The sequence below is a fragment of the Neomonachus schauinslandi genome, chromosome 2 (genome assembly GCF_002201575.2).
Source record: "Neomonachus schauinslandi chromosome 2, ASM220157v2, whole genome shotgun sequence".
Taxonomy (NCBI): domain Eukaryota; kingdom Metazoa; phylum Chordata; class Mammalia; order Carnivora; family Phocidae; genus Neomonachus; species Neomonachus schauinslandi.
In genome coordinates, this window is record NC_058404.1 from 49,796,639 (window position 1) to 49,823,545 (window position 26,907).

Consider the following 26,907-nt stretch of genomic DNA (forward strand, 5'->3'; position numbering starts at 1 on the left):
GCATGGACTAGCGTGATGAACACAGAGGCCCTGTGCTCAGGAAGCTAGCTCAGGCCTCGCAGGGGAAACAGACAAGGAGCCTGGGAGAGGCTTCCGGCACACGGGACATCCCTGGCCGAGACCGGGAAGGCTGGGGAGGAGGAGACAAAGTACACAAGTCATTCATAAGTCTCACTCTTGCACGGCAATTTGCAAAACTTCCCTTAGGGATCGCCTCTCTTCGCAACCGCCCCGTGCCAAGACAGGTACGACCATTCCCCTCTTATAGCTATGAAAATGGAAGCTTGGAGAGATCATCTAATGGTCACACGTTGGCAAGTTGCAACGTGAGGCCTTAGCTCCCTGGAAGCGCTCATGCAGGTTGTGGCCAGCTGGGTGGCAGGAATCACAAGGTGCTCACCCTAGGAGCCCAGGCACTAGCCGCGGCTGGAGCGGTAAGCCTGGCTCACAGGAGCTGGCCTCTGGTATCCTTGATGACCCACTCCCTCCTGGGAGGGGAATCTTGGGCTCTGGTGCAGTCCCCTCGGGGGCATCCCCTGTGTGCGGCCCCCACAAAATGGCTGTTCTAATCGCCACCCACGCTCCCTTGTGTTTTAGCATTTTGGCGCCCTGCTCCTGCACCATGAAAATCCTGCTTTGTGATCTCCTGCTGCTCAGCCTCTTCTCCAGCGTGTCCGGCAGCTGCCAGAAGGACTGTCTGACCTGCCGGGAGAAGCTCCGCCCAGCTCTCGACCCCTTCAACCTTGAGGTAGGCCCTGGAGCATCCCTGTCTTCTCCTCCCCCCTGCCTCCAGACCCAGAACGAGAAGGCACGGCCTTGCCGGGAGGTGACGTGACTCGCCTGGTGTCACGTGGTCCGCAGGAAACAGGTGCAGGGCGTTCCCATCTTCTAAGGGCAAACCCTGTCATCTTCCCACTTTTCCACACTCAAATAAAGGCCTGCCTGTGCTGCCATTTTGTTCCCGTTATTAAAATAATGCATACTCATCTTGGAGAATTTGGCGAATTCCGAGAAGTCTAAAAAAAAAAAAAAAAAAAAAAAAAATTACCTTTAATCCCAGAGATTGTCGGAGAAAGAACCCTAGTTTTTTCACTTGCTATATTATACCAGCATAATTTCCCCATGTTATTAAACATTATTTTAAGTTCCTTCTTTCTACGAATACAGTATAATTTGCTTAACTATTCCCCTCCTGTTGAACATCTACATTGCCCTCCATTTTTGATATTATAGGTAATTCTACAATGAATACCTTAATGCTCCCTTATATTTTAAGTTTTGAACTTGAGGTGCAAATCTGGCATTAAATTTCTTTTCATTAAATAAACTGCTTTCTCAACTGCTTTCATGTCAGTCTAAATAGTTATTCCTCTAGTAAATCCAATACAATACAACTCAATTATTTTTTCTTTGCAGTCAGACTTCTTTCAAAAGATGTCATATTTCAAACCCCTCAACCTTTATTTTTTTAAGATTTATTTATTTTTTTTTTTAAGATTTTTTATTTATTTATTTGACAGAGAGAGACATAGCGAGAGTAGGAACACAAGCAGGGGGAGTGGGAGAGGGAGAAGCAGGCTTCCCGCGGAGCAGGGAGCCCGATGTGGGACTCGACCCCAGGACCCTGGGATCATGACCTGAGCCGAAGGCAGACGCTTAACGACTGAGCCACCCAGGCGCCCTTATTTATTTATTTTTAAGATTTTTTTTTTATTCATTTGAGAGAGAGAGAGTGAGAGCATGAGCATAAGCAGGGGGGAGGGTCAGAGGGAGAGAAAGAAGCAGACTCCTTGCTGAGCGAGAAGCCCAAAGCAGGGTTCAATCCCAGGACCCCAGGATCATGACCCAAGCCCAAGACAGATGGTTAACTGACTGAGCCACCCAGGCACCCCTTCTTTATTTATTTATTTATTTATTTATTTTTTTTTTTTTTAAGATTTTATTTATTTATTTGAGAGAGAGAGAACACATGAGAGGGGATAGGGTCAGAGGACGAAGCAGACTCCCTGCCGAGCGGGGAGCCCGATGCGGGACTCGATCCCGGGACTCCAGGATCATGACCTGAGCTGAAGGCAGTCGCTTAACCAACTGAGCCACCCAGGCGCCCCCCTTCTTTATTTATTTTAAAGAGAGAGAGAGATTGGGGGGAGGGAGAGAGGGAGAGAGGGAGAGAATCCCGAAACAGTCTCCCCACTGAGTGTGGAGCCTGACTCGGGGCTCGATCCCAGGACACTGAGATCATGACCTGAGCTTAAATCAAGAGTCAGCCACTTTAACCGACTGAGACACCCAGGCGCCCCTCAAGCTGCTCAACCTTTGAAAACAACCAAAAGTAACTACTGTCCCTTAAGGCGAGTGTGCAGATATAGAACATATATTCACACTGGGCAGGCTCACTAACGATGAGCAGACGCAGCCCCCACAGACCCGAACACCAAGCTCTTCCCGCACCTGCTCGGTGGTTTTCGAGCCTGTTTTCTATATGCTGAGCCCAGGGCCAGGCCAAGGGATCCAAAGGTAAGCAGATGGATGGAGTTTGCAACCAGTGGGAGAGAAGATCCCACAATCCCTCCAAGAGGGATTAATTACTGGGTGCTGGGGAAGCACAGAGCAGTGGCCCCCAACCTAGACTAGAAAGACAGAGGGGGCTTTTGGAGGAACAGAAGTATCTAAGGAGACCTAAAGAGTGGGAGCAAAGAGGCAGGGAGATTGCTCCAGGGGGAGGAGGGAGGCAGGGAGCACCCGAGAAAATGCCTGTACCTGGATGGGAAGTGGCATGTGAGGAACCTAAAAAACTGAGTTTGGAACCCAGGAGGCCCACAGGCCTTTGCGGTGCAGCCCAGAGAGGTTTAGAAGTTCATCTACGAAACACTTTCCCCTGATCTTAGTAAACAGAGCAGACAACTTAGTTTACATGTAAACCAGTGACGAGTTGATAATCTGATAATCACCACCCTGCTCAATTCTCAATTTGCAGTCTAGACAAGACAGAAAGTCATGCACAATTCTAGAATCTTTCATGGCAACCCTTTATTTTCCGCTCAAAAAAAGCATTAGGACTTAAACATATTTGTGCACCCAGGGAGGAATCTACACTTGCAGCTTTGACCCCCTTGTGCTGCATCACTCCTTAGCTGCTGTCTCCGGGGTCTGGGGCCAATTTGCAGGCTTCCTCCTCCTTGTCCTCTCCTGGTGACCTTGCCTGGGTCTCTTCCCCATTCCAACTCTTCTTTTTCTACTTCCTGTTGGGCTCCTACTCCCCTCCCCACTCCATAAACACAAGTGACCCCCAAGATTCGGGGCTTATCTCCCCATACCCTTGTCCTTCAGAGATGCCATCCCTGGGTCCCAGGCCTTCGGCTCTCCCCAAGCTGCAGGTGACTCCCCAAGGTACACTCCTCGCCTCAGTCACTTTTCATAGTTCCTGACAAATCCCTCTTTCCCTTCCTGGCCTTCCCAAGGCTTCAGGAACTCGCCCCACCATTCTGTGCATGTCTCTCTCTCCTCCTTCATCCAATACTCCTACTTCAAAACTCAGATTAAACTTCACCTATGAGAACACTGTGCTGATTCTCCACCTGTCCCCAGCAGAGCCAGCGCCTCGCTCCTTTATGTCCTGACAGTTACTTATGTCTGCCAGTCTCTCACCATAAGGTGTTTCTGACTGTGCTAGGGATCCCCAGCGTGCGGCACAGAGCGTGGCACAGAGCCGTACTCAGTGAACAGGGTCCATGGTAATTGTAAGACTGCAAGATCCTTAGTCTCCTAGTGGGTCCAACCCCTGCAGATGCTGCAGAGTTTTTACATTGGTGTCTTCCAAAGCCAGTAAAGAATTTGGAGCACGCTTCCATCCCTCCCTTTCATCTTAAATCTCTGGGGTCCAGACGACGCTGTTAGATACTTCTTTGAAACAAGTTAGAATATGGCCAGTTAGAGCCTCACAGTGAGGAATAAATCTTTCAAAGTGCTTGCTGACCCTCAGAGGAGCTGACTGCCTGGTTGTTTTGTTTCTAGTTTGTATTCACTTTTAACCTATTTTTAAAAGTTTGGTGAAATGCCTAGAATGTTGGCAACCACATCTCATTTCCAAATCTTGCAACCCTTTTCCAACTCTGTGAATTATGGGGGCTGGGGGAACTTAGATATTTTAGCAAGGATCATCTTCCCAATCCCTACACTAAATTATGTAATACTCAGCTATTCCCAGGACTCCCTAAATCCTTGGCTTTATCAAGAAGTTCTGTATTTCTCACTCCAGATCAACGGTCCAAGTACGGCTGGCTTTTTGTTAGACTATAAGTTGGGTCGGTAAATGACTCATACACCCAAACCCATTGCAATGTCTTGGGCTTCCACCTATGAATGGTACCTACTCCATCAGCTTACATAGAAAAAACTAGATTCACCGAGTCGTTTTAGAGGCAAACAAGAAGGTAACCCTCAAGGTCTGGGGAAATTTATTTACAACCTCCTGAAACTTGATTAATAGCAAAAGAAACTAACTTCTAGTGCTTTCTATCCTTCAATACAAGAAAATTCTTACTTGTTGATTTGCAGTTAAGAGTTCCTAATATGGGGGTGCCTGGGTGGCTCAGTCGTTAAGCGTCTGCCTTCGGCTCAGGTCACGATCCCAGGGTCCTGGGATCGAGCCCCGCATCGGGCTCCCTGCTTGGTGGGAAGCCTGCTTCTCCCTTTCCCACTCCCCTTGCTTGTGTTCCTGCTCTTGCTATCTCTCTGTCAAAATAAATAAAATCTTTAAAAAAAAAAAAAAGAGTTCCTAATATGTTTTTCTCTTGCACTATTCATCTGCTTGCCTACTAGTGTTAGCCCTCAGATATTCTAGCAGAACCTCCCAAAGCAAGTAGCTCCCAAATGTCTCTTGGTCAGAGGTGATTCGATCCTTTGGCAGAAACTTGACAATCTGAATGAGCCTCTTCTTTTCCTTCCAATGGGTTCATGTGCCTCTATTTCCCTAATGTTTGATCCCAGACCTCCAAATGGCCCTTTGCTCAGTTTCCCCACAAACCCAGCTTTACAGATCAATTTGGCACCAGTCTGAGACTTTCCAGATGCTCATCCACACTCTGGCTTAATATAGCAATGTCATCAGCATGGGCTGTGAAAGTGTGTCCAGCTCACTTAATAGGCCATTAACCAGTCTCTGGAAAGAGGCCGGTGGGTCCCTTAGACCAGAGTGTTAGGCATTAAGCTCATCTGCCCATCTGGTGCTACAAATGCTGTTGTGAATTTGGATTCCTCACATTTGCCCAAAACCTTCTCCTAAATCAAGAGTTGAGATGATTTTGTTAGTATCTAATTCATCTAACAGTATGTTGAGTCTCTGTACAGCCTATGCATCTGGTTTGATCATAGAATTGTATTTTCTCTGATTGACACCTAATCTAATTACCATCTGGGCTTAGCAACCCAGGGGCTCACAGAAGATCTAATAGCCTCTAGGTTTAACAACCTCCACCTGTTCTTGTAAATGGAAGGAGCAGAATCGTTCAAAAAGCGTTTGGGGCTCCTATTCTGTGAGGAGTGGACCGAGTCTGCTCCAAGTCCATGTTAGCTCCAAAGTTGTACACTTCTGCTGGATTTCCCAATACTCCCCATGCTTTCCTGCTTTCCCCTGTAGAGTAGGATTCCTCACACTCACCACTGTGGACATTTTAGGCTGGGTAATTATTTGTCATGGGGGGCTGTCCGGTGCATTGTGGGGGGTTTGGCAGCCTCCCTGGCCTCTGCTCATAGGTTAGCAGTGGCATCTCCCCTCCCCCTCCCCACCGTGTAACAACCAGAAATGTCTCCAGACATTGCCCAATGTCCCCTGGGGACAAAATTGCCCCCACTAGACACCCACTGCTATACAGTAATCACGCAATAGGATTATGATCTGAAAGATCGTACTACAAGTTTTTCTACCTGGTTTACTTCAAAGTATTTCAGGAGCAAGCTAAATACAGACCCAAGTAACCCTTTCTCTGAGGGAGACTCCGACCACTGTATTCCGTGATGACACCTTCCTCCTCAGGGCAAGTTCCAAAGCAGGATTTCTCAAAGCACAGTCCAGCCTCAGAATCACCTGGGTGTTTGCTAAAAATGCAGATTCCTCAGCCCCACCCTTGACTTACTAGATGAACATCTCCAGGAGTAAAGGCTAAGGAGCTGCATTCTAACAAACCAGTAGCAATTCTCAGGTTTGTAGCTACTATTGTGTTAAAATCTGCCCTTCCCACCTATGTAGAAGCTGCTTTCATACCCAGGGACACTGGGGTGTGAAAAAGTGATTTCTCTATGTATCTCTGCTGAGTTGGCACCGATGATATTAGTTCTATCAGCATCTCTGCGGAAAATCTAAATGGAAAAGACATGCTCGTGACTTGTGTATCAGCAGGGACCACCGTGACTACCTCTGGCTAGTCGGGGCGGGGGGTGGGGGGAGACTCCGCAAAGGCTGCACCTGGGAAACTGCATCAGTGAAGAAGAGCTGCACTCCCACTGGCCACTGGCTCTTTCTCCTCTCTGGCCCAGAGGAAAATGAGCAATTTTCCCATCAGAACTTTACCTTTTAGTCTCGAAATATCCTTACCTACTCTTGTACTCATTTGCACCAATTTGCATTGCAACACACAGAGCTCACTGAATAGGAGATGTCCTGGGCTGGAACTCGAGACATTTGGGTTCTTGTTCAGGTAATATCTTGTCTAACGGTGTAGTTTTGGACACATTACTGAACCTCATCATAACATGGGAACATGGAATATGTCAGTGGTTACCAAACCTACGCAGATACCAGAATTACCTGAGCTTTGTAAAAGTTAAGTTTAAATCCTGGTTCCATTCCTCAGGAATTTAACCGGCTTTTGAATTCCGTCTCTTTAAAAGTTCTGAGGGGCACCTGGGTGGCTCAGTTGGTTAAGCGTCTGACTCATGATCTCAGGGTCATGGGATCGAGCCCCACGTCGAGCTCTGCTTCTCTCCCTCTCCCTCTGCTCCTCCCTGCCCCCACTCGCTCTCTCGCTCTCTCGCTCTCACCCTCGCTCTCAAACAAATAAGTCCTGAGATGATCTGGATTCACACCCAGACCAAGCAGAAGAGCAGACTTAAGGTGGAGAAAGTATATTAGATAATTAAATTCACCTGCCAGTAAGAAAGACCTAAAGTAACAGTGGCTTAAATAAGACAGAGATCTGATTCCTCATAAGGAAGCTGGGAGGTAGACAGTATGGGGCCGGGATGGCAGTTCTGACACATCAGCCATGTCCCAGGCTCCTTCTCCTTCTACTTCACCTGTATACCAGTGCCACTCTCACGTGGCTTCCGTCCCCTCAGTCACTTCATGGCTTCAAGATAGCCCATTGAGCACCAGCCAAAACGCCCACATTCTAAGCAGGAGGCTGGAGGAAGGGGAGAAAGAAGGGAAAAAGGATGCTCTCCCCAGATAAGTCAGCCTCCTGCTTTCCCAGAAGCCCCACCTGGTTACTTCCATTTATATGTCATTGGCCATGTCTGGCTACAAAGGAGTTGGAGAAATATATGTGTGGCCTTTCTTCCTGAAGGAAGAAAACAAGTGTTCTGTTAGGAAGGAAGAGGGGAGGGCGCCTGGGTGGCTCAGTTGGTTAAGCGACTGCCTTCGGCTCAGGTCATGATCCTGGAGACCCGGGATCGAGTCCCGCATCGGGCTCCCTGCTCAGCGGGGGGTCTGCTTCTCCCTCTGACCCTCTTCCCTCTCGTGCTCTCTGTCTCTCACTCTCTCTCTCTCAAATAAACAAATAAAAAAATCTTTAAAAAAAAAAAAAAAAGGAAGGAAGAGGGGAGACGGGTATGGAATGGACAACTGGCAGTCTCTGCCCCAGAGGGAATTCTTAACAAATTGCATTTAAAGTGCTAGTCAGACACTTTGAAGGAGATACCAGACAGAGATCAGAGAAGTGCTGGGAGTTCAATGTCAGGGGCTGGACATACAGACATGGGATGCCCTGAAAGGAATGACCAAAATCACAGAAATGAACGGTCACCAAGGGGCAGATTGTAAAGAGAGATGAGAAGAATCTTAAAGATAGAATCTTAGGAACACAGGAGGAAGGAGCACAAACAGTCTGAGAGGTGAGTGCAATGTCAGAGAATTTTCAGGAGGGTGTGGTCTGCATTGCCAAAGGCAGCACAGTCTGTGAAAATGAGGGCTGATTGGATCCGGTGACCGGGAATTCACTGGTGGTCCTCGAGAAGGCAGCTGGCGGAAGATGAGGGCGGGAAGCAGATTTCAAGGAGATGAGGCAAAAATGGAAGATGCTGAGATGGAGGCATGAGTGCAGACCACATCTTGGAGAGCTTGGCGGGGACAAAAGAGGGTCAGGGTCAGGGGTGGCAAAGGGTTGTAGGAGAAGTAAGACTGGAAGAGCCATTTTTTCAGGTTTGGTGGGACAGCTGTAAGGTGTGTGATTTAGCTGCCTGAACATCGCACTCCTTGGTTAGGGATCAGGTTGGGAACTTTGCCCATATTGGTATCTGTTCCACTCTGGACATGGGGGGCAGGGTTTCAATCCCCAGAAAGGGGTATCGGGCACACAGTCTTCTGATGTCCTGCAGATGTCCAGACAGAGCAGTAACTCTTGATGCCCCGTTAGCCAGGCAAGAGCTCCAAGTTTGATGAAGGGCTCCGCGGCTGCCCACTGACCATGATGGCAAGGCCAGGTTGAAGTGGGATTTTCATCTGGATGAGCACAGAAACACAGAGAAGCGTTCGGGGTGAAACCAAAACAGCAGATAGTAAGAGAAGTTGGAGGTTAGACGCTTCCAAAAGACCCAATCAGAGATAGGAAAGTGGGAGGTAGGGGCAAGGCCAGGACCATTCAGGAGGGGTGTGGAAACATCATGGCCAGGCTCTCGGTCTAGACTAGAAGTGGGAGATACCTGAAGACACAGAGCAGCATGAGAAGCTCCCAGGGGCCTGGCAGGTCCACTGGATAGCATCTGATGGTCCCTCTTCCCCACCTGAACCCGATTGTCAACCTGCCTACATTCCAAAGGGTCTTGACCCTCGTTTTCTATAACTGATGTGCAGATAGTGATAACTAGTATATGTGGGATGAAAAATGAACACCACTAGGGTTCCTCTTAACATGGTGACCTTAAAATGGCCATGCAGATATAAGTACATGCTTTGACATCCGCAACTTCTTAAACCAATCTGACCTCTCTCAAGCCTGATAAGAGAACAAAATAAAATTCTCCATTATGGGTGACCCTCGTGAGTTGTGTTTGGCTCCAAAAACTCACCTAGGGCTCTAACTGGGTGTAGTTCGGGGCACTCATTCTGCGTTGACTTTCTGTGTCACCTGGGGTAAATTAATCTCACCTCTCTGAGTCCCAAGTTTCTTCATTTGTGAAGTGACGGAGCTGGGACAGATAGTTTTCTGTGTCTCTGCAACTCTGAAATTCTATGAACCTGAGTAACTACATGTAAAACTGCTACACGGTCCTTAATAAAGAGATGCTTCAGAGTTACTTGCATTGGTACCGATGTGGATTTGGTATCCAACAGAAAGACTTTATGTCATTGCCTTGGACTAACAGACATTCCCAATCCTTCTCCTTTCTCCGGCCTCTGTCTTTGCAGGTGTGCATCCTTGAGTGTGAAGGGAAGGTCTTCAGCAGCCCTCTCTGGACTCCGTGCACCAAGGTCATGACCAGGGGCTCCTGGCAGCTCAGCCCTGCTGACCCAGATCACGTGGCAGCTGCCCTTTACCAGCCCAGCGCCTCCGAGATGCAACTGAAGCGCATGCCTCGCATCAGGAGCCTAATCCAAGCCCAGAAAGGGACAGAGCCCGGCATGGATGAGGCTGGAGAGATGGAGCAGAAGCAGCTACAGAAGAGGTTCGGGGGCTTCACCGGGGCCCGCAAGTCGGCCCGGAAGTTGGCCAACCAGAAGCGGTTCAGTGAGTTTATGAGGCAGTACCTGGTCCTGAGCATGCAGTCCAGCCAGCGCCGGCGCACCCTGCATCAGAATGGTAATGTGTAGCCGGAAGGGGAGCCCCCCCCCAGCTGCACCGTCCACTTCAACCCATGAGTGAGTTGGGCACGAATGAGCTGGGGGTGAAAAGAAACCTTATATACCCAACTGTCTTAGCCTTCCTCCTGGGCCCGGAAGCACATTAGCCCCCAAATACATACACATACACCCCACACCACCTCAAGGTGTTCAGCTCCTGGGAGGCCGGGGAGGTATATATTCACCTCCCCCACCTCCTACCCACCCTTTCTCTAGGGAGCAAAGATTTTCCTAGGCTTGCTCCTTAAGGCTGACCACTGCCATTTAGAGACTGGTTACCATGGGGATAATAGTAGCACGTTAAGATAACTAATTCCTCCATAGCTCTCCAGGAGCTCAGTTACTATGGGGACAGTTAAGTGGACCAATCTGCCTATCCAGTTGCCATAGCAACCATTCAGTTCACCTTTCCTCAGAGTCTATCTCTAAGAACCCATAGCTGGACCTACCTCTAGCCATTTGCAGTCTGATTTCTGTGGCCGTGATGTTGCTATTTCACCTCTGAAGACAGCTTAGCTCTCTCCTCCCCTACCCCCTGTAGCTCGAGGGGACTGGATTCCACGGAAACCACTGCCCTTTCCCACTCTCCCCCTGTCAAGGAGTTCTTGTTAGGACCAGGAGTTACACTTTCAGCTCTTCTTCCTTCCACTCCTCATTTGGCCATCCTGCCACCTTGCCGGAGATGGACTGATTCCCTGACGTCGATGGCATCATCCCTGAGCAAGGCTTGGAGAATCTGGCCCACCTGACCAAGTAGTTTTTGAATAGAGACTAACAGATCATCATCTTTCCTCACTTCCGCTTCTTCCCGAGAGCCATTTTTGGTTTTTTTGTTTGTTTGGTTGCTCGCTTGCTTGCTTTTACTCCTTTCTCCCTCCTGTCCTTCCCCCCATGGGAATGCTTATACACGTACTATATTACAAATCAGATAATAATCAAAGCCCCTAATTTATTGCCCAGTCATTACAAACTCCACTCTCCCCAGCCCATCAACCTGTATAGAACTTCAAGTGGCGTAGGAAACTAGCACAGTGGAATTTTCTGAAAATCTAAGAAAACCCCACCCATCAGGCATATGTGCCTTAATTCATATGTGGGAATCTGATTATCTACAAAGCCTCATACCTCTTCTTTAACAGTCTAGAAACTCACCCTAATGGAAAGAACTAATCAGTTGGCCAAAAACATTCCCCAAACATTCCCCAAGCGGGACTTCTCCCTAACTCAGGGGCATTAAAAAAAAGAAAAAAGTCTACATGTGCTGTTTTATTTTGCTTTCCATGTGTCAAAGGTAGCCAGATCATTAATAATCTTCATTCAAAGCGTGTTAATACAAAGGTTAATCTTTGGCACCCACACTTCAGCATGGGGCAGCCCACGAAGCTCTTTGCAGGTAAGCTGGTTTGCAAAAGGCCCATTGCCAAATACAGACGTCGGTATTAAGCTGTGAGGAGAAGGCTGCCATGTGTATTTTAGCAGAATGACTAATCTCCAAAGGCCCTGAATTAACCCACACCATTTTTGAAGTCATATTCTTGGATTCTTAACAAGCATCCTATTTCTTCCTAAGCCATATTTGCACAGTACCTAATACAGTGTATCTTTCAGAAGTGGCATGGATTGAATTCTTTCAAATCTTAGACATTTATTCTTCTTAAAGTGGCTCTTAAGGGACACTGAGGCTCTTGTCTAATTCTGAACCACAACTGTTTTCTTTACCTAAAGACAGTTTAAAATCAGTCACATTAGCAGGAATCAATTCATTAAAAAAAAAAAAAAAAACCTATTTGAGCCCCTATTGAGACAATTGATTCTGCTTGTTTTCTATTAAGCTTCCAGCTGAGAGGCACTGAAACATAACTGGTAACTAGCTTCTATCTGCTGCTTTGCTCAAGATGTAAAGTTCTTGATGGAACCATTGGAAACGTTAACCAGCTCATCTGGGTGTATTACTGATTGCTCTCCTTCCTCTTTCTGCAACCATCTCTGTTTCCTTTTTTGCACACATTCATGGTGGCTGAGTTCCAGTAGGGAAATGTACTTACGAGTCCACCCCAAGCACCTTAAACCCTGTCTTCACTCACCTACACACACCCCAACCAGCCCCACCACACCTGAGATGTCTCCATGGGGGGGGGGGGGTGGAATCCTGTTGCCGGGCTGTTCTGGACTTCCGAGATACCCAATACCAAACTATACTTGCAAGGCTGCAGGAAGCATAAATGAGGACACTATTTAGCCTCAAGAAATGAATTATTGCACATGGATTCCAAATATTAGGGCTAAGAGAGCTGTTTCTGGGCACTGGGCCTATGCTATGCCTTTCAGGTCTCAGCCCACAGACCTCCTCTTTATTCTGAGTCCTGCCAGTAGACTTGAGGCCAGAAAAAGCAGGGGCATAGGGGAAGTTAGGGAAGCCTACTTGCGGCTTAGGAGCTCTTTACTCAGTTGATAAGCTTTTCATTGCCTCCCTATTATTACTCAGGCAAATGGGATTGAAAGGTCAGAAAAACCTATTGGGTTTGCCACTTTAATCACTTCTGTCTCCCCAGGTGTCCGGGTGATCCCCAAAACAGCATGTCTCCAGCCCCAGACCTGCCGGCTGGGAATCGGGACTCCTCCTTCCCCAAGGCACTGAGGCAGGATTTGCCTCCAGGTCTCTGCCCCCAGGGCAGAGACCCTCCCTGTCCAATTGTCTTTCCCTCCCCATTCCCCCACCCCACCCCCAAGGCATGTTTCATGACAACCTTGTTGCTACATCAGAGTGTATTTTTGTAATTCCTCCAGCTAACATAGAAACAGCCCCATTTTTCCTTCTCACTCCCCTTTCTTCTAACAGGGGTGGGTCAAAGGAACAGGAAACCAAGCCTGGGGTTTTGACTTGTCACTGCCATAACTTGTTTGTAAAAGAGCTGTTCTTTTGGACTGATTGTTTAAAACAGGTATTTCTCCATTAAACTTCTACTGAGCAAATGGTTAATAAACTGGTTGGCTGTTTTTAAGTGAGGTAACTGAGACCTGAGCCGTCAGAGCCGCCTCTCTTGGGAAGCAGAGGCAAAAAGCACACGGCTCTGCTTGATATAAAGCACGACAGGCAAGAATATGCGAGCATAAATACCCCAATTGTGCTAGGTCTCCAGATCCAAGTGCGTGAATGGTGGCAGGGTGCTCGGTACCTCCCAGTGCCCATCAGCACCACCGCTTGGGCAGCTCACTGGGCTCCACCCCCAGTTTCTGACTGGAGGAATTTGCATTTTTAACAAGTTCCAGGTGACGCAGATCTTGCTGGTTTGGGACCACTGGATGGAGACAACAAGGGAAAGGGCAGTGTCATTTTTATCTCCAATTTAACATGAAACATGTTAAGGAGTAACCGTCAGGCCAAGAAACATGGTGCACCCAGACAGGGTCAATGAGGAGAGTCAACCGTCTACAGTGCAGACGGGGTGATGGGGAATCAGGAAGAGAGGGTAAGGAGCTCTTCCGGGGAGTCCTGGTGAGGGGGAGTTACTACTGGAACCCAGGGAGAACTGCACCTCCCCCCGTACCTCTCACAGGGAAACGGTAGCCATTCAGACACTGTGTGGTGCAGGAAGGGCCAGGAGACGCAATATCCCAACTTCTCTCTCCTCCGGCCCTTTAGACCCCAGTCTGGTCTCACCTGTTGATCAGATCCAACTGGAAGCTGGCAAGTTAGAGTGCATGCATGCAGCCATCAAGGTGAGCCTGGGAGGTGCAAATGGAGAATGTGCAGCCCGAAGTCACAACCGATGTAGAAGGGCTTGGGCAGACTGTAGTTTAGCAGTGGATTCTACTGGGACTTTTCTTGGGGGCAGGGGCGGGGAGTGGGGGCAAGGAAAAAGGGGCAGAAAGAAGCCCTCTGCTCTACCACAAGGTAACGGAAAAGGCCAGAAGAGCACCCCCATACCAGCATTACCAGCTGCTGGGCTTGAGTGATGTAATCCAGCCCTGGGGTCTGGGGCACATCACTCTCTCCGTCAGGCCCCGTTAGGGGTCCCTAGGTCCCACTCCCAGAGATGCCTGTGGTCCCGGAAGCTAAACTTGCATACAGCAGTTCCAGTACAGCAAGAATAGGATGTTACTTTCTGCTTCCCACCCAGACCAGCTTTATCTAGCCCTTTGCGCCATCACGGGACATGGAATCAATGAACTCAGGGAGTGCCCCGTGTTGCTCCCTGTAGTCAGAACCCATCCCATAAGCAGAATATGACTTTTTCCTAAGTCATCTGCCAATTCCTCAACAAACTCAGGAATATAGCCAAGAACATGCTCCCCACTGTCCATATAAGCAGTACAGAAAAATGCTTACTGCCTGGGTTACAAATCTTAGTGCCCTCATTTCCCAGTCTATGACCTCGGGTAAGTTCTTTAACCTCTGTGCCTCCCTCTTCTCATCTGTAAAATGAGAATAGTAGTAGTAACTCTTTCACTGGGTTATTTAGGTAAGCACCTGGTTATTCATGTGAGGACTCGGCCTGGCCCCCGGGAATGGTCCCTATTATTATAAGCTAATGAACGTGTACGCCTGGCCCAAATGCCATCATTTGTTTACCACCACCACCAATAGTAATCTTATCCTTTATAGGAGGAGGGGGTAGAGGGACAGGCACACATTAAATGAGACAATGTACCATTTTATTCCTTATAAAATATATTTCATATTGTTGCTGTAAAAACATTACATTTCACATTTTTAAAAAATTTTTCTTAACAGTAAAAATAATACTTGGAAGACAGCTGGGGGGAAAGGCGCCAATAAGACAAATTCACAGATGGGATTTATCTCCCTCTTCTTTTTTTTTTTTTTTTTTTTTGGCCCCTGGTAAGGTCAGAACCTGGGAGGACCAGAAAGTAACAGGACAGATTTCTTCCAACAAATGAAAGTTTTCCACATCCAAATTAATAATGTCCTCCAAGGAGTCAAGCTATCGGCTCACTACCACAATGTCGATATCGCGCAAGGCGCTCTCTGAAATTACAAAATTGCTTTCACAGCCAGCTTCAAAGCCACACAATTCAATCCAAGCTATTTTCCTCGCCAGTCAGTCCATGAGCTTTGCCCCTGTGATCTCACTTGACCAGAGACATCATTCACCGGACTCTGTACTGAATGAGCACGGGTTCAGCTGTCCAAAGCAGGCACCACAGACTCCAAAGGTCATTCCAAGAAATACTTTGAATAGGGGTAACATCCCTGTAATAAATGGTTTCCCCAAACCACTTCTTTTGAAAAATCAGTCCTGTTAGTTTCAAATGCTCACCTGTGGCACCTTCCCTCCTGTCAGATTCTGCTGCCCAGGTGGGCTGGGAAGTAGGGAGAGACACAGAGATGAAGAAAACAGGCATAATCGCTGATCAGTTCACAAGCCACCCCCACCCTCCAAGAAGAAACAACTGGGGCAACCCCAAGGACAGACCACATGTCGAGGACCAACACAATGGCCACAAGATGGAGGAGCGGGAGGGCGGAGGCCAGAGGCGGCCACCACCACCAAAAAGGAGCGAGGAGCAGATACAGACAGGGAAAGCTGCACCAAAATAAAACATTAAAAAAAAAAAAAAAAAAAACCCTCAGTTTTTAAACTGTTTCATCCATTTCTTCTTTCTCTCTTCCTTTGCTGCCCTGGGTACCAATGACAGGAGAAGCCTACCTCACTTAGAGGAAATCTTTATAGCCAGTTAGAGCTCCACGGTCCAAACTGGGGTGGGGGGGGAATGAAGACGGCTTTCCTAGAGATTCAGCAAGAGCTGTGATTAAGAAGGGAGGGGAAGACGCTGCTAGGCAGAGTCCTCCCATCTCAAAAGCTCCCTCCCCTCACCGATAAGATCTGAAGATGGACAAGGAGGGAAGCACAACCTTCTGTCAGCTTTTAAGTCTCACGGAGGTGGAAGGGAGCGGAAGGAGAACCCTGGGCCACCTCTTGCTGGCCTGGTTTTGGGCTTTAGGGACAGATTCCACGTACTTTTTTTTTTTTAACTAAGTTGTAAAAATACACCCCATCACCACCTTCCCTCCGCCACCAAACCAGGGCACCATCACCCGTCACACACATCTAAGGTTGGTGGGTTTTCTTACACTCAGGGTGTCACAGATTGACAAACACCTGCACAATTCCCACGCAAAGTGGCCAAAGGAGCCTCGAGAGCCGGGGATTTCCACCTGGGAGAAAGAGGACGGCCTTGGTGACAGCCAGGGGATGGACGCTGCTGCCCAGCCCCAGGGTAGGGGCCTGATGGGATTCCTGAGCCCCTGAAGCACTGGTGCCCCGGGGCAGGTGGACACCCGGCCATGCTCCTGCAGGCCTGAGGAACTCCCAACAAGTCTTAAAATAAAGGGCAGCTCCAAAACAAGACGAGCCCTCCCCTGATGGCTCAGGGGCCTGGTCTCAATTCAGCACAGATGGGCAGGGCACTAAACTCCCCACCCACATCTCCCTTCTCATCAGCCAGAATAGCTTTGCTGATTTACTTCCCAAGCAACGCAATCCCCACTCCCGGCTCCCCTCGATCCCTGAGGGCTCCAGAAATAACAAGGGCTGAAGCACCAGGAGCTGCTGATCCGACCCCTCCTCACAGGAGCTCCTCATGGCTCTCTTACCCTTCCCCTCCCGCCTGCAGGCCAGAAACGCTGCTCAGCAGATCCCTGAGAAGGTTCCTCGCCATCAAACTGACCTTCCCATCACGGGGACCGGACGACACGGATGAAAACCCAGAGGCCGCCGACACTGATGGAAGAGTCCTGTCCTACCTGTCACCTCAGTAGGAAGACCGGATTCTCCCGGGACCCTCGGAGCCAACAGAACAATGGGGAACCTGCCAACACCATCTCCATCACAGGGACAAGCTGCCACTTACCTTTCTCTCTCTTCTTGCCTCTCTCTCCCCCTTCCCCCGCACCAGCCCTAACTGCAGCCTTAGGAGGGAAAGGGACTGGTAAAACTAGAGACAGAGGGACCTGCGCAGGGCGCGCCGACAGGGGGCTCTCACCCAAGTGGAAGGGAACTTCCATAAAAGCCTTCTCTGAATACACGGGGAAAGAACACAAAGTGTTTTAGAGGTGTCATGTCCATAATTGGAGGGAGGAACATCTAGAGGGAGTTTATTTACTCAGGTAACAGCAGAGGGCTTCCACAGAGACTAAAACCCTCCAGCTTTTCCTCAAGGAAAGAGGGGGAAATGGTCAAGGTAGTGTTTAACTGCCACATTTTCAAAAAGTGAATTCATATAGCCTTTTGGCTCAGCTATTGGGGGACAGTCTTTAAAAACCTACTAGTCTGGGCTTTGAGAAGAAGCCATACAATATTTGTTGGGATGCAACCCAACAGCTGAGGGACCCCAGGTACAAATCGTTGTCATCAAGAAAGGGTTTTCCTTTTACTTCCACAGAAGCTCCTCGGTGAGAACAGGCTCTCCCTTCTCCTGGATTCGGGTGAAGAGGGGCCGGCTGCACCTTAAAAAGTGCACAGATCCCCCCCACTCTTCCCACCCTACCCACGGCAGGTCCTGCTCTCGGACTCATCAGCCAGAAACTTTTTTTTTTTAAGAAAAGTAAATTCATCTTGCTCACAGTCCCTTCTGGAAGAGTTGAGAAAGCAAAGAATTCACCAACTCAGCAGGAAACAGAAACGAGCTGTTCCGTCTTTTGATACATGCAAACTAATCCCCTAGAGAGAGACGTGGGAAAGGGAGGGTAGTTAATTCTTTGGTCTCTGGTTCACTGCAGAATACCCTTGGTCAGTTTTGGCGCTCTCCTATTTTTCCGGGGGGGGGGGGGGAACGTATTTTCCTTTCTTCTTTTAAGAACTAAAATGTTTCCCAAAAGGGAGGGGGAAATGTTTTAACTACTGAACGTTAGCCAACAGAGCCCAAACTGCCAATGTCCACTCTTTATCTTTCAGGTTTCTGCGCAGGGCTTGTGCCGTGGCTGTCTTTTGTCATCTGGCTGCAGGGTGGGGCGCGAAGAGGACGGGCCGGCGGGACAGGTTCAGTCCAGGAAGCGCTGACAGGCCTTCTTCCAGCGGCAGGCCGTGCACCATTGGTCCCGGTGCTCAATGCCGTACACCTTCCGGCACTTCTTAGCCTCCCCGCGGGCTTTCCTGTCACACAAGAGTCAGGAGGGTACAGACACGCCCTGCGGGGGGGCGTGGGGGGGACTTGGGGCTCGGGCGGCCGAGCAAACCAGGCAGGGGCTGGAAAGCTAGGAGGAGCCAAAGCCTCCCTGGCACCCAGTGTGTCCCCCTGCCCCACCGCCTCCCCCACACAGGGAAGGAACCCTGGAGACTCCGGTGGGTCGGTGGGCTCAGGGTCTGCACGGGCAGCGGGCAGGGTGGGGACGGAAGCCAGCGGGGAGGCAACGGCAACAAATGGTCTCACTCACCTGGCACCGCTCTGGGCCCGGGGCGGGGAAGTAACAATCAGGTGAGATTTCCCTGCGGGCGGTGGCTGCTGGGGCTCGCTGAAGCTTAGCGAGCGGCTCCGGACCTGGGCACAGCAAGAGGGGCCGTAAGCACAGGCTGGGGACAGGAGGGCAGGAGTGAAAGGGGAGAGAACCATCCCGCAGGGCAGTGAGCCACACCTGCCGAACCCTTCTTGGTGCCCGGAGGGTAGGATGCCTTCTCCGGTAAGATATTCCAGGTGGAGGTGGGCAGAATGAGGGGCAGGCCTTTAAGCCATGCTTTCAATACAGTAGGTGCCCTGGGCAGGGGAGCCCCTTGACTGGCCACCCGGCGGGCTGCTCCCTGCAGATTTAGATGGAGTCACCACACAGAGAACAAACGAGGGACTGCACTGCTTCGGTGGCACTTTCAGGCACTCAGGTTCCACAGTGTGTGAGGCCTTCCCGTAGGAGATACTGAAGACCACGACCCACTGGGGGGGGGCCAGAAGGACTTGGGATTGATATTAGTTCAGAGGCAAGCAACCTAAGGCCATAGTCCACCCCATCCATGCAGGGCTCCTACAAGCTCCCATCTTCTGTCTTGGTTACCCTCATCCTCTCCAGCTTCCCCACATTCTCTCCCTTCTCCTCTGCACACTGAAACCTTAACAAGCACCCACAGATACACAGTGCTCACAAGGCACTGACCCCGGACTCCCCCAGTGACTTCCCTGGCAGTAAACGGTGCTTGATCTGGGTTCTCCTGTGCACACACCCACCTTGCACCTCCTAAGAGGGGCTGTGAGCAGCTGGGTGCGAGGCAAGGGGACGAGGAGGCCTGCAAGAAGTCTGGGCGCTGGAGGCAAGGGGGGAGGTGGGGGGGGGGGCGGAGAGGGGATGGCCTCCAGCACCGGTAATGTGTGGAAGAGCCTTGGGCTTGCTCCGGGGCCCCCAAGGGTGCCCACGTGCTCAGAGGCAGGCACACTCACCGGGGAGAGGGAGGAGGCCGTGGAGGGGGCGGCAGCCCAGCTAATACTGGTATAAATGTGTGGCGACACGGGGATCTGGAAGGACGGCAGGGCCTGTCAGAGACAAGAACAGGTCAGCCTCGGGCCCACTCGGGCAGCGTTCAAGTCCACCCACACTCCCTGTAACTTCATGGGCCACAACAGAGTACCGGCCTCCGAGCGGATGATACCGGGACGCACTCGAACGTTCTGCCGGAGAGAGAGTTACTAGCAAGCCCAAGTCTGCGAGCTACTCTCCTTAGTCCCAGGCTCCAAGCTCTTTTTCGATCCCTTCTCTCAGAGCGAGTCTTTGTGCCGGCCTCAGGACTGAATCATCAGCGTGGACTAGCGCCGGCTCACCCATCAAGAACAGGCTAGAGGCAGTGCCCAAAAGAAGTCCGCACACCTTCTGGGCACAGGCGGTATTGCCGCACGAAGTTTATGGTGTCCCTGGGCAGCCTCTCGGAAGGAGCAACATGCTCCTGGATGTCCGGGTTTAGGTCTGTTCGTGAAAGCACCAGCTGCGCTCTCTGGGTCCCAGCTCAAGAGTCAGCCAGCTGCACCAAGGGCCCCCTGAAGTCGGCCACATGTGAACTAGCCCACAGCCACGCATTCTAATGAGAAGGAGAGCGGGCTCATCGTGTAAAGACTTTCTGACTGAAAGCACTCCTTTTTAATTACTGACTTGTAAGTCAGCCTCGAGTCTGATAAAACCAAGCTGTAGGCAGAAAAGGATTTCTTTTTTAAAAAATGGCACAAAGCGAGCTGTGCATTCCCTGATTACCACCTGTGTGTGGTCAAGGTCACCCTACAGGTCACCCCCTCCATGACAACGTGCCCAGCCACACAGGCACAACAGCTTGGTTCTTCCTGTACCCACAATTTCTCCCGCTTCTCGTAAGGTGCTGTGACTACTATAATTAATCAGACTTATATATATTCATTTCTCTCTCCAGCTAAACCATGCACTTCACACGGTCAAGGACTATGTCTTATTCTATTTGAAAAGCTAAGCCCAATGCTTGACACACAGTAGGTATTCAAAAAAAAAAAAGGGAACCGGATTGTTTGTTAATGTCACGCAACTTTAGGAGCTAGGATTTACTGTGGGAAGCCCAACTACACGACTCCACGCCCTCGTATAACCAGTGACGTAACAATTCGCCCGGCTACTCAGGGATTCAGCCAGATTTCTAGTCACTACCCATGACAGCCACCGATGTAGAACTCTGGAATTCCCACATTTATCGAGTGTGAAGTCATTTTCCTTTTCTTCTTTGTAGAAGTTAGAGATTAGCAATTCAGCAGAAGGCCTCAGCCTCCAACCAGGGCGGTCAGTGGCCTGTGACCAGGCTGGCCAGTGACAGGTCAGACACGGAACATCCTCGCGGCCACACGGCTGAGCCCCCAGGTGTGCCCCAGCCCCATACCTGGTACGCGTGGTCGGCCTGAATGTGCCAGAAGGAGCCAGGAGCTGACTTGCTGAGAGCTGCACCCGAGGGCAGGTAAGACTCCAGGCCAGGGTGTTCGGGGCCTGAGGACTGGGTTTTGGGAGGAGGAGGTGGAAGGAGAGCAAGGGGCGGGCTGGTCATGCCGGGAGCGGGAGCTGGGTCAGCTGTGGGCGCGCCAGCAGCAGCAGCTTCCTCCTTCATCTGCACCTCCGTGTAGTAGAAATCCTCCTCCCGCTTGAACTGGTCCGAGTCCACAGTGTCCCTGTGAGGGCGGGAGATGTGGTGATGGTCAGTTCTGACACAGGGGACACCGTGGCCCAAGAGGGACAGTGCTTGCTCAGGCCGACCCGGCCACGTCAGGGAAGGGGCCCACGAGAACGTTCACCCAGGAGCCCCACTGCCGGTGCGGAGTCACAGAAGAGTGCATGCCTGCACATCAATGGGCATGGTCTTTCCCGGCACCGAAGGCTCCTCCTTGCACATGACACGTGCACACCTCCTCCTGCCGCAGTCATCTGGCTCTGCCACGGGCCCTCTCTGGCCCCCCCCACTCCGCTTGTGCTCACACCTCTCCATCCTGTGGGTCCGTTTCCACTGCCATGAGCAGCCCTGGCTCCAGGGAGTCAGAGCTAATGGAGCCCCGGCTCCCTGAGGGGAAGCAGGGGCTCCGGCTCCCTGAGGGGAAGCCCATGGTGAGGTCTCCCCAGATTACCCAAATTCTACCCAGAGCTAAAACCTCTTGCTTCCTATGGTGAGGTGGGAAGACACGTCCACAAGATGGACAGAGCGCCCTTCCCAGGAACAGCATCACCATTCACGAGAGGAGGGCCCTTCCTTCCCAGCAAAGATCTCTTTCCAACAGGCTCTTCTCCCGGGAGAGGCACCACATGGTGGTCTCAGCAAGTCATTTTCTTCGAACCATTCTCGGCTGTGGGTCATGGGGAAGGGCGGAGGAATGCCTGAGTGGGTCCCTAGGCAAACAGGCCCTGGGCCCGAGACCTACCCCAGGTGGAGGGCTTTGACGTGTCGTTTGATGCCCACAATCGAGCGCAGAACTTTGCCACAGTTTGGCCACAGGCACTTGTACATCACCTTCACGGAGTTCTAGGAGAAAGGAAGATGGGATCGTTGGGAGAGGCTCCTCATCCTCACCCCACGGGGACTTCGGCTGCCCTCAAACAGAGCCCAACAAAAGGCTCTAGGGAAGGGATTGTCTGGGACCAGAGACACGGACAGGCAGGGGCAGAGAGCCGGGACCCAGGAGATGGTCCTGGCGTCAGCAGCAGCGCATGGTGCCGTGGGTAAGACCCCACGGGAGGTCTTATGGGATCCCTATGGGAGTGCCGCGAGGAAGGCAGGGATGGGGCAGAGGTGAGAAGGAACGGGCATGACAGAGGGGAGGAGTGAGCCCCTGCGGACAGCACAAGCGAACATGGGAGCAACGGGAAACGGAAATGGGATGGAGCCTGAGAGCACGGAGGACCCGTGGGGCCCCCGCCGCTCCACCGCTGGCCCCAAGCCGAGGTCGGCCCCGCACCCTACCACATACCTTTCTTTTGCGTGGAGCTGGTTCATCCAACAGGAAAGCATCCGGGTCGGTCTCAAATCCATTATCAGTCTGGGGAGAACCGAAGGCATCCCCCAGATACTTGGGGCTGGCCTGGGGGTGGGGGGGCGAGGGGGTGGAGAGGCCACTGCCGGCGCTCCAGTGCCCGCTGGTGGTGCTGCTGCCGCTGTCGGACACGTCCCCGCTCTCCTTCCACGGGTCGCAGGCGGCTCGCGAAGCTGAGCGGAGAGAAGACAGGCGGCGCTCACAGGCCGTCCCCCGGCCGCCGGATTCGGACCAGCAGCCCCCGTTGGGGACCATGAAGTGCAAGTCTGGAGTCTGGGTTCCTGAATCCAATCCCTGGCTCTGGCTCTGCCTGGCTCTGCCACTCTATGGGGGGCGGCGGCGGGGGCGAGACCCCCCAAAACCTCTCCTTTCTGAGCTTCCGTGAAGTAGCCCTGCTCTGCACTAGCGAACACTTCCTACCACAGCCACACTGATAATCGTTAACCAACAGACACACACTGCAACTTCGTTTTATAGATTACTAATAGAAAGACAACCTCATTAAAATCTATTTCTCACTTTGTATGTTAGGAAAAAAAAAAAAAACAAGCAGGGGGAGAGTAGGGTGTGGGGTGTGGGGAGGGGAAAGCCCCTCCACCTGCATCTGGGCCTAGAGGTAGGTGAGAACTTGCACAGACAAGCGTGCGGAGTCTCCCCTGGGACCCTTTCCCAGCAGCAGAGTCAGGTGGAAAGGCCGACTTGAGGGCTCCGTGGCCAGGCTTTCTTGAAAAATGCCTTTCGGTAATTAAAACCCAGGCAAGGACATCAAAACCTGCGTGTGGAAGACAATCCCGCGAGCTAGCTACAGCCCGGTGAGTCCTGCCCTCACCCACAAGTCCCACGGCCGGAGAAGGCAAGACAAACTCTGAGAGTAACTTGGACTGATCACGAGCAGACGTGGAGGCCCTTCCACCCGACACGGCCCTGCACCCACCGCCCTGCTCCCAGCAGTGCGTCTGGACACGGACACGGGTGAAATTCTCAGCTTCTATACGGCCTGTCTCCAGGCTGCTTTAGGCCAGACCCAGACTCTCCCTGCCTAGGCCATAAATCCGGATTGATAGTAATCTGAAATTCTGATGCAAGAGAAGGGGGGCAAAGCCTGTGACGTGTAGGTATGGTGGCCATGTCCCCCGAAGCCCCAACTGCCAACAAGGACAGGTGTTCCAAGGAGCTGCCCTACCCTGGATTCTGAAACTGACTACCACATCCCCTGGGGCAGCATAAAAATCCTACTGCTTTTCTCTCATCCTGCTCCAGATCCCCAACTGCTTCTAGGCCCATCCAGACATCTGAAATAGACCCTGAGCATTACAGGTTTCCAACACAGGCTCTCCTCCATGTGAGGAGAAGCCCACCCAAACAGAATGGTATGGAGGAACTCCTCCCTCCCTAGGTATCACTGTCAAGTCTCAAAGCTCGGACTTCCTAACCCACAATTTCAACATGTACACAGGGCTTAACACAGGATAGCCCTTCGGGGCGCCTGGATGGCTCAGTCAGTTAAGCGTCTGACTCTTGGTTTCGACTCAGGTCATGATCTCAGGGTCCTGGGATCGAGCCCCATGTCAGGCTCCACGCTCGACGGGGAGTCTGCTTGAGATTCTCTCTCTCCCTCTCCCTCAGCCCCTCCCTACCCCCCCGAGCTCACTCTCTAAAACAAATAAATAAATCTTAAGGGAAAGACAAAAAACAGGGTAGCCCTTCAGGGAAGAACTCAGGAGCCACCAACAGGCCAATGGGTCCAGGGCCCATACACGTCTGCTCAGGAAACCCATCGGGGTAAGAAGGGTCAGGGAGCAGAATGCTATGTCTAGTGCTATCAGGAGTCTAGAGAAAACGGTTAGGTCAAACAGCAGGCCAACCCTACAATACAGCAGCCTTCCACAGAGGAACCGTTCAAATGGCTCAAATGCTCAAACTGGCAAACTGACGTACAAAGGAAGAAAAATTTTAAAGAAAACAAAACACTTAGTATCGTAAGTTAATCTCTAAGTTATAAGATAAACATAAATGACCCTACCTTAGATCAACAAGATCTTCTACGGCAAGGTTAAATGGTATTCTACACCATTTGCGCTGCAAATGCAGAGCTATGAGAGTTTACAGTGAATTTCTAAGAAATATTTATAATCTCCTCTGTTCTACACACACACATACACACACAGCCAGCCTAACGATACAGAGAACAAAGAAAATAGGTGGTTTCTGTGCAAACCGTACCCAAGACTACAGCAAGGTATAGACCTCACCTTGCAGAATACTTCAATACCATTAGCTGCCAAGAAAGCCTTATTTTCCCACTGACTTCGACCATAAGGTCGGAAACATACTGTCATGGGAAAAAAATCTTTAATAGATGATTAAAAGTGCTTGTCCAACGGGGAACTATGCTATCAGGATCAGGCGTATTATCAGTCAGGTGTGCATATGCTGGTGTTGGGCTGTGTGTGAATAAGCATTTATGTGTGACACGTACACGTATCGCATACACCCTGATGCGAACCGGAGTCAATGATTTTCTTTCCCTTTGTGACACTTTCCTGACCTTCCTCCTGCTGACAAACCTCCTGGGTCTCCTAAACTTGTAGAATTTCCTGAAACGGGGGCACCTGGGTGGCTCAGTTGGTTGAGCGACTGCCTTCGGCTCAGGTCATGATCCTGGAGTCCCTGGATCGAGTCCCGCATCGGGCCCCCTGCTCGGCAGGAAGCCTGCTTCTCCCTCTCCCACTCCCCCTGCTTGTGTTCCCTCTCTCGCTGTCTCTCTCTGTGTCAAATAAATAAATAAAATCTTTAAAAAAAAAAAAAGAATTTCCTGAAACGTAAAACGGACTCCTTCCCTCCCCATTCTGCTTGTGCAGCTCCCAAGCACTAAGGGAGCAGGCGTGCGATGCTGAGCTCCGCCAACTCGGCGCCGCCCAACTGCCTCGACTCACTCTAGCAGCCTCGGCACTGACCACAGGCTCTGGGTGAAGACAGGAAGCCTGCCTCATCGCTCCTTTAAATTCACTGTCCATCCAGGGCAATTCCTCATGAGGGAAACCTGCAAAGGCCACTTTCCTCCTGGCATACGCTCTGAGCGAACTCTTATTTTCCCCTAAGCTTTTAGGTAGCTCGCAATTCAGTTAGATGTCACCAGTGGAGACAAAGTTATTCCCTGGGAGTAAGTCAGGCCAGCCCTGTAATGAATTTCGAAAGAACTCCAGGTTCACTACCGGTCTCGTCAAACTGCTGGCATCCAGCAACCCTTCTTCCTCCTGTGTTACCGATAATGTATTTTGGGCATCGCGCCAGAAGGATTTTATTTTAATTCAGAAGTTTGCTGTGCAATCGTACTATCACTTTGCATTAAGCAGTTCGATTTGTTAGACAGACTTCAGCTCGTGCATTCCAGGTCCTTGGCCTGTAGGCCCGCACTGATTTACAAGGCTGAAGTAGGCACTTGGAACGGGGCATGAATCTTCTGAGGCCACCAGGGGACCATTTGTTAGCTTCCCCTTCGTGAACTAAATATTGCTCGACTGGCCTTGTTCAGGCCCCCACCAAAGTGCCTCGCTCACTTACTCCCACAGAAGAACTTACTCGAGCGGCCAGTGTGGCTCAGCCTCGTGCTCAATCATCTTCACAATGCACCAGGAAACTCCTCTCCAGCTGAGGAAGCTGAAGAAAAAGAATGGAAGCCTCTAACTCAGTGTCACTCAGCCAGTCTGAGGAGCTAGTGAGAAGAGACCCCGGCAATCCTACTGCTAGGCAACGAACGGGCTGGTCAAAGCAGAGGCAGTGAGGGGCGGGCCTGCGCCACACCCAGTAGCCGCCAGGGGGCCCCCTTCCTCACCGGAGAAGTTGGCCTCGGCCCGAGGAGGGCTCTGCACGACGGGGCTGCAGGACAGGGACGTCAGCACCATGGCCGCCATCATCTCATCCATTTCCACCGCGTCGGACTTCCTGGATTCAAGTGGGTGAGTGCCAAAGGTTATTTCCTGACACAGCGGGGCACGTGATCGGCTCACACTTCTGGACTGTCCCCTCCATGCCCCCACTCCAATCAGCCAGTGTGCGTGCTAAATAAAGCATGAAGAGCTCGCCTCATTCTTCATGACAAATACCCATTCGGAATTGCGTTTCTACTCTCAGTCAACCTGGGTGCAAGCAGGTCGGTCCCCAGGCCACTGCGGACACCTGGAGGCAGCTCCACTCTCCCCTATATTCACGACGGACCTCTCACTGGGGCTTAAAGTCAGAACTTTATTCAGGAGAAAGGAAGAGCGAAGCCATAAAATCAACCATGGGCATAAAAGATGCCTGCTGGAATTCAAAAGCACTAAAATTACCTTCCTTTCCCCGTCTTCTATTTAAATTGAAGAGGGAGCAATTACACTAACCAG

The 26,907-nt window shown here is 50.9% G+C and overlaps 2 protein-coding genes across 3 annotated transcripts in view; one reads left to right on the forward strand and one right to left on the reverse strand.

Annotated features, from left to right (window-relative positions):
- The first annotated feature begins 622 nt into the window (after positions 1-622).
- On the forward strand, positions 623-10,024 carry PNOC (prepronociceptin). The gene is made up of 2 exons (XM_021698971.2): positions 623-748; positions 9,623-10,024. The coding sequence occupies exons 1-2, from the start codon at positions 623-625 to the stop codon at positions 10,022-10,024; spliced, it is 528 nt and encodes a 175-aa protein (XP_021554646.1).
- A 4,702-nt stretch (positions 10,025-14,726) lies between these two features.
- Positions 14,727-26,907, reverse strand: part of ZNF395 (zinc finger protein 395) — a 47,085-nt gene continuing 34,904 nt past the window's right edge. For both annotated transcript variants that reach the window (XM_021698894.2, XM_021698893.2), the window contains exons 4-10: positions 26,358-26,467; positions 22,460-22,695; positions 21,914-22,014; positions 20,890-21,172; positions 19,442-19,534; positions 18,453-18,556; positions 14,727-18,171 (exon numbers count right to left, since the gene is read on the reverse strand). In XM_021698894.2, the coding sequence (XP_021554569.1) occupies positions 18,060-18,171; positions 18,453-18,556; positions 19,442-19,534; positions 20,890-21,172; positions 21,914-22,014; positions 22,460-22,695; positions 26,358-26,467 (1,039 nt within the window). In that variant the 3' untranslated portion in view covers positions 14,727-18,059. The remainder of the gene's footprint in view (positions 18,172-18,452; positions 18,557-19,441; positions 19,535-20,889; positions 21,173-21,913; positions 22,015-22,459; positions 22,696-26,357; positions 26,468-26,907) is intronic.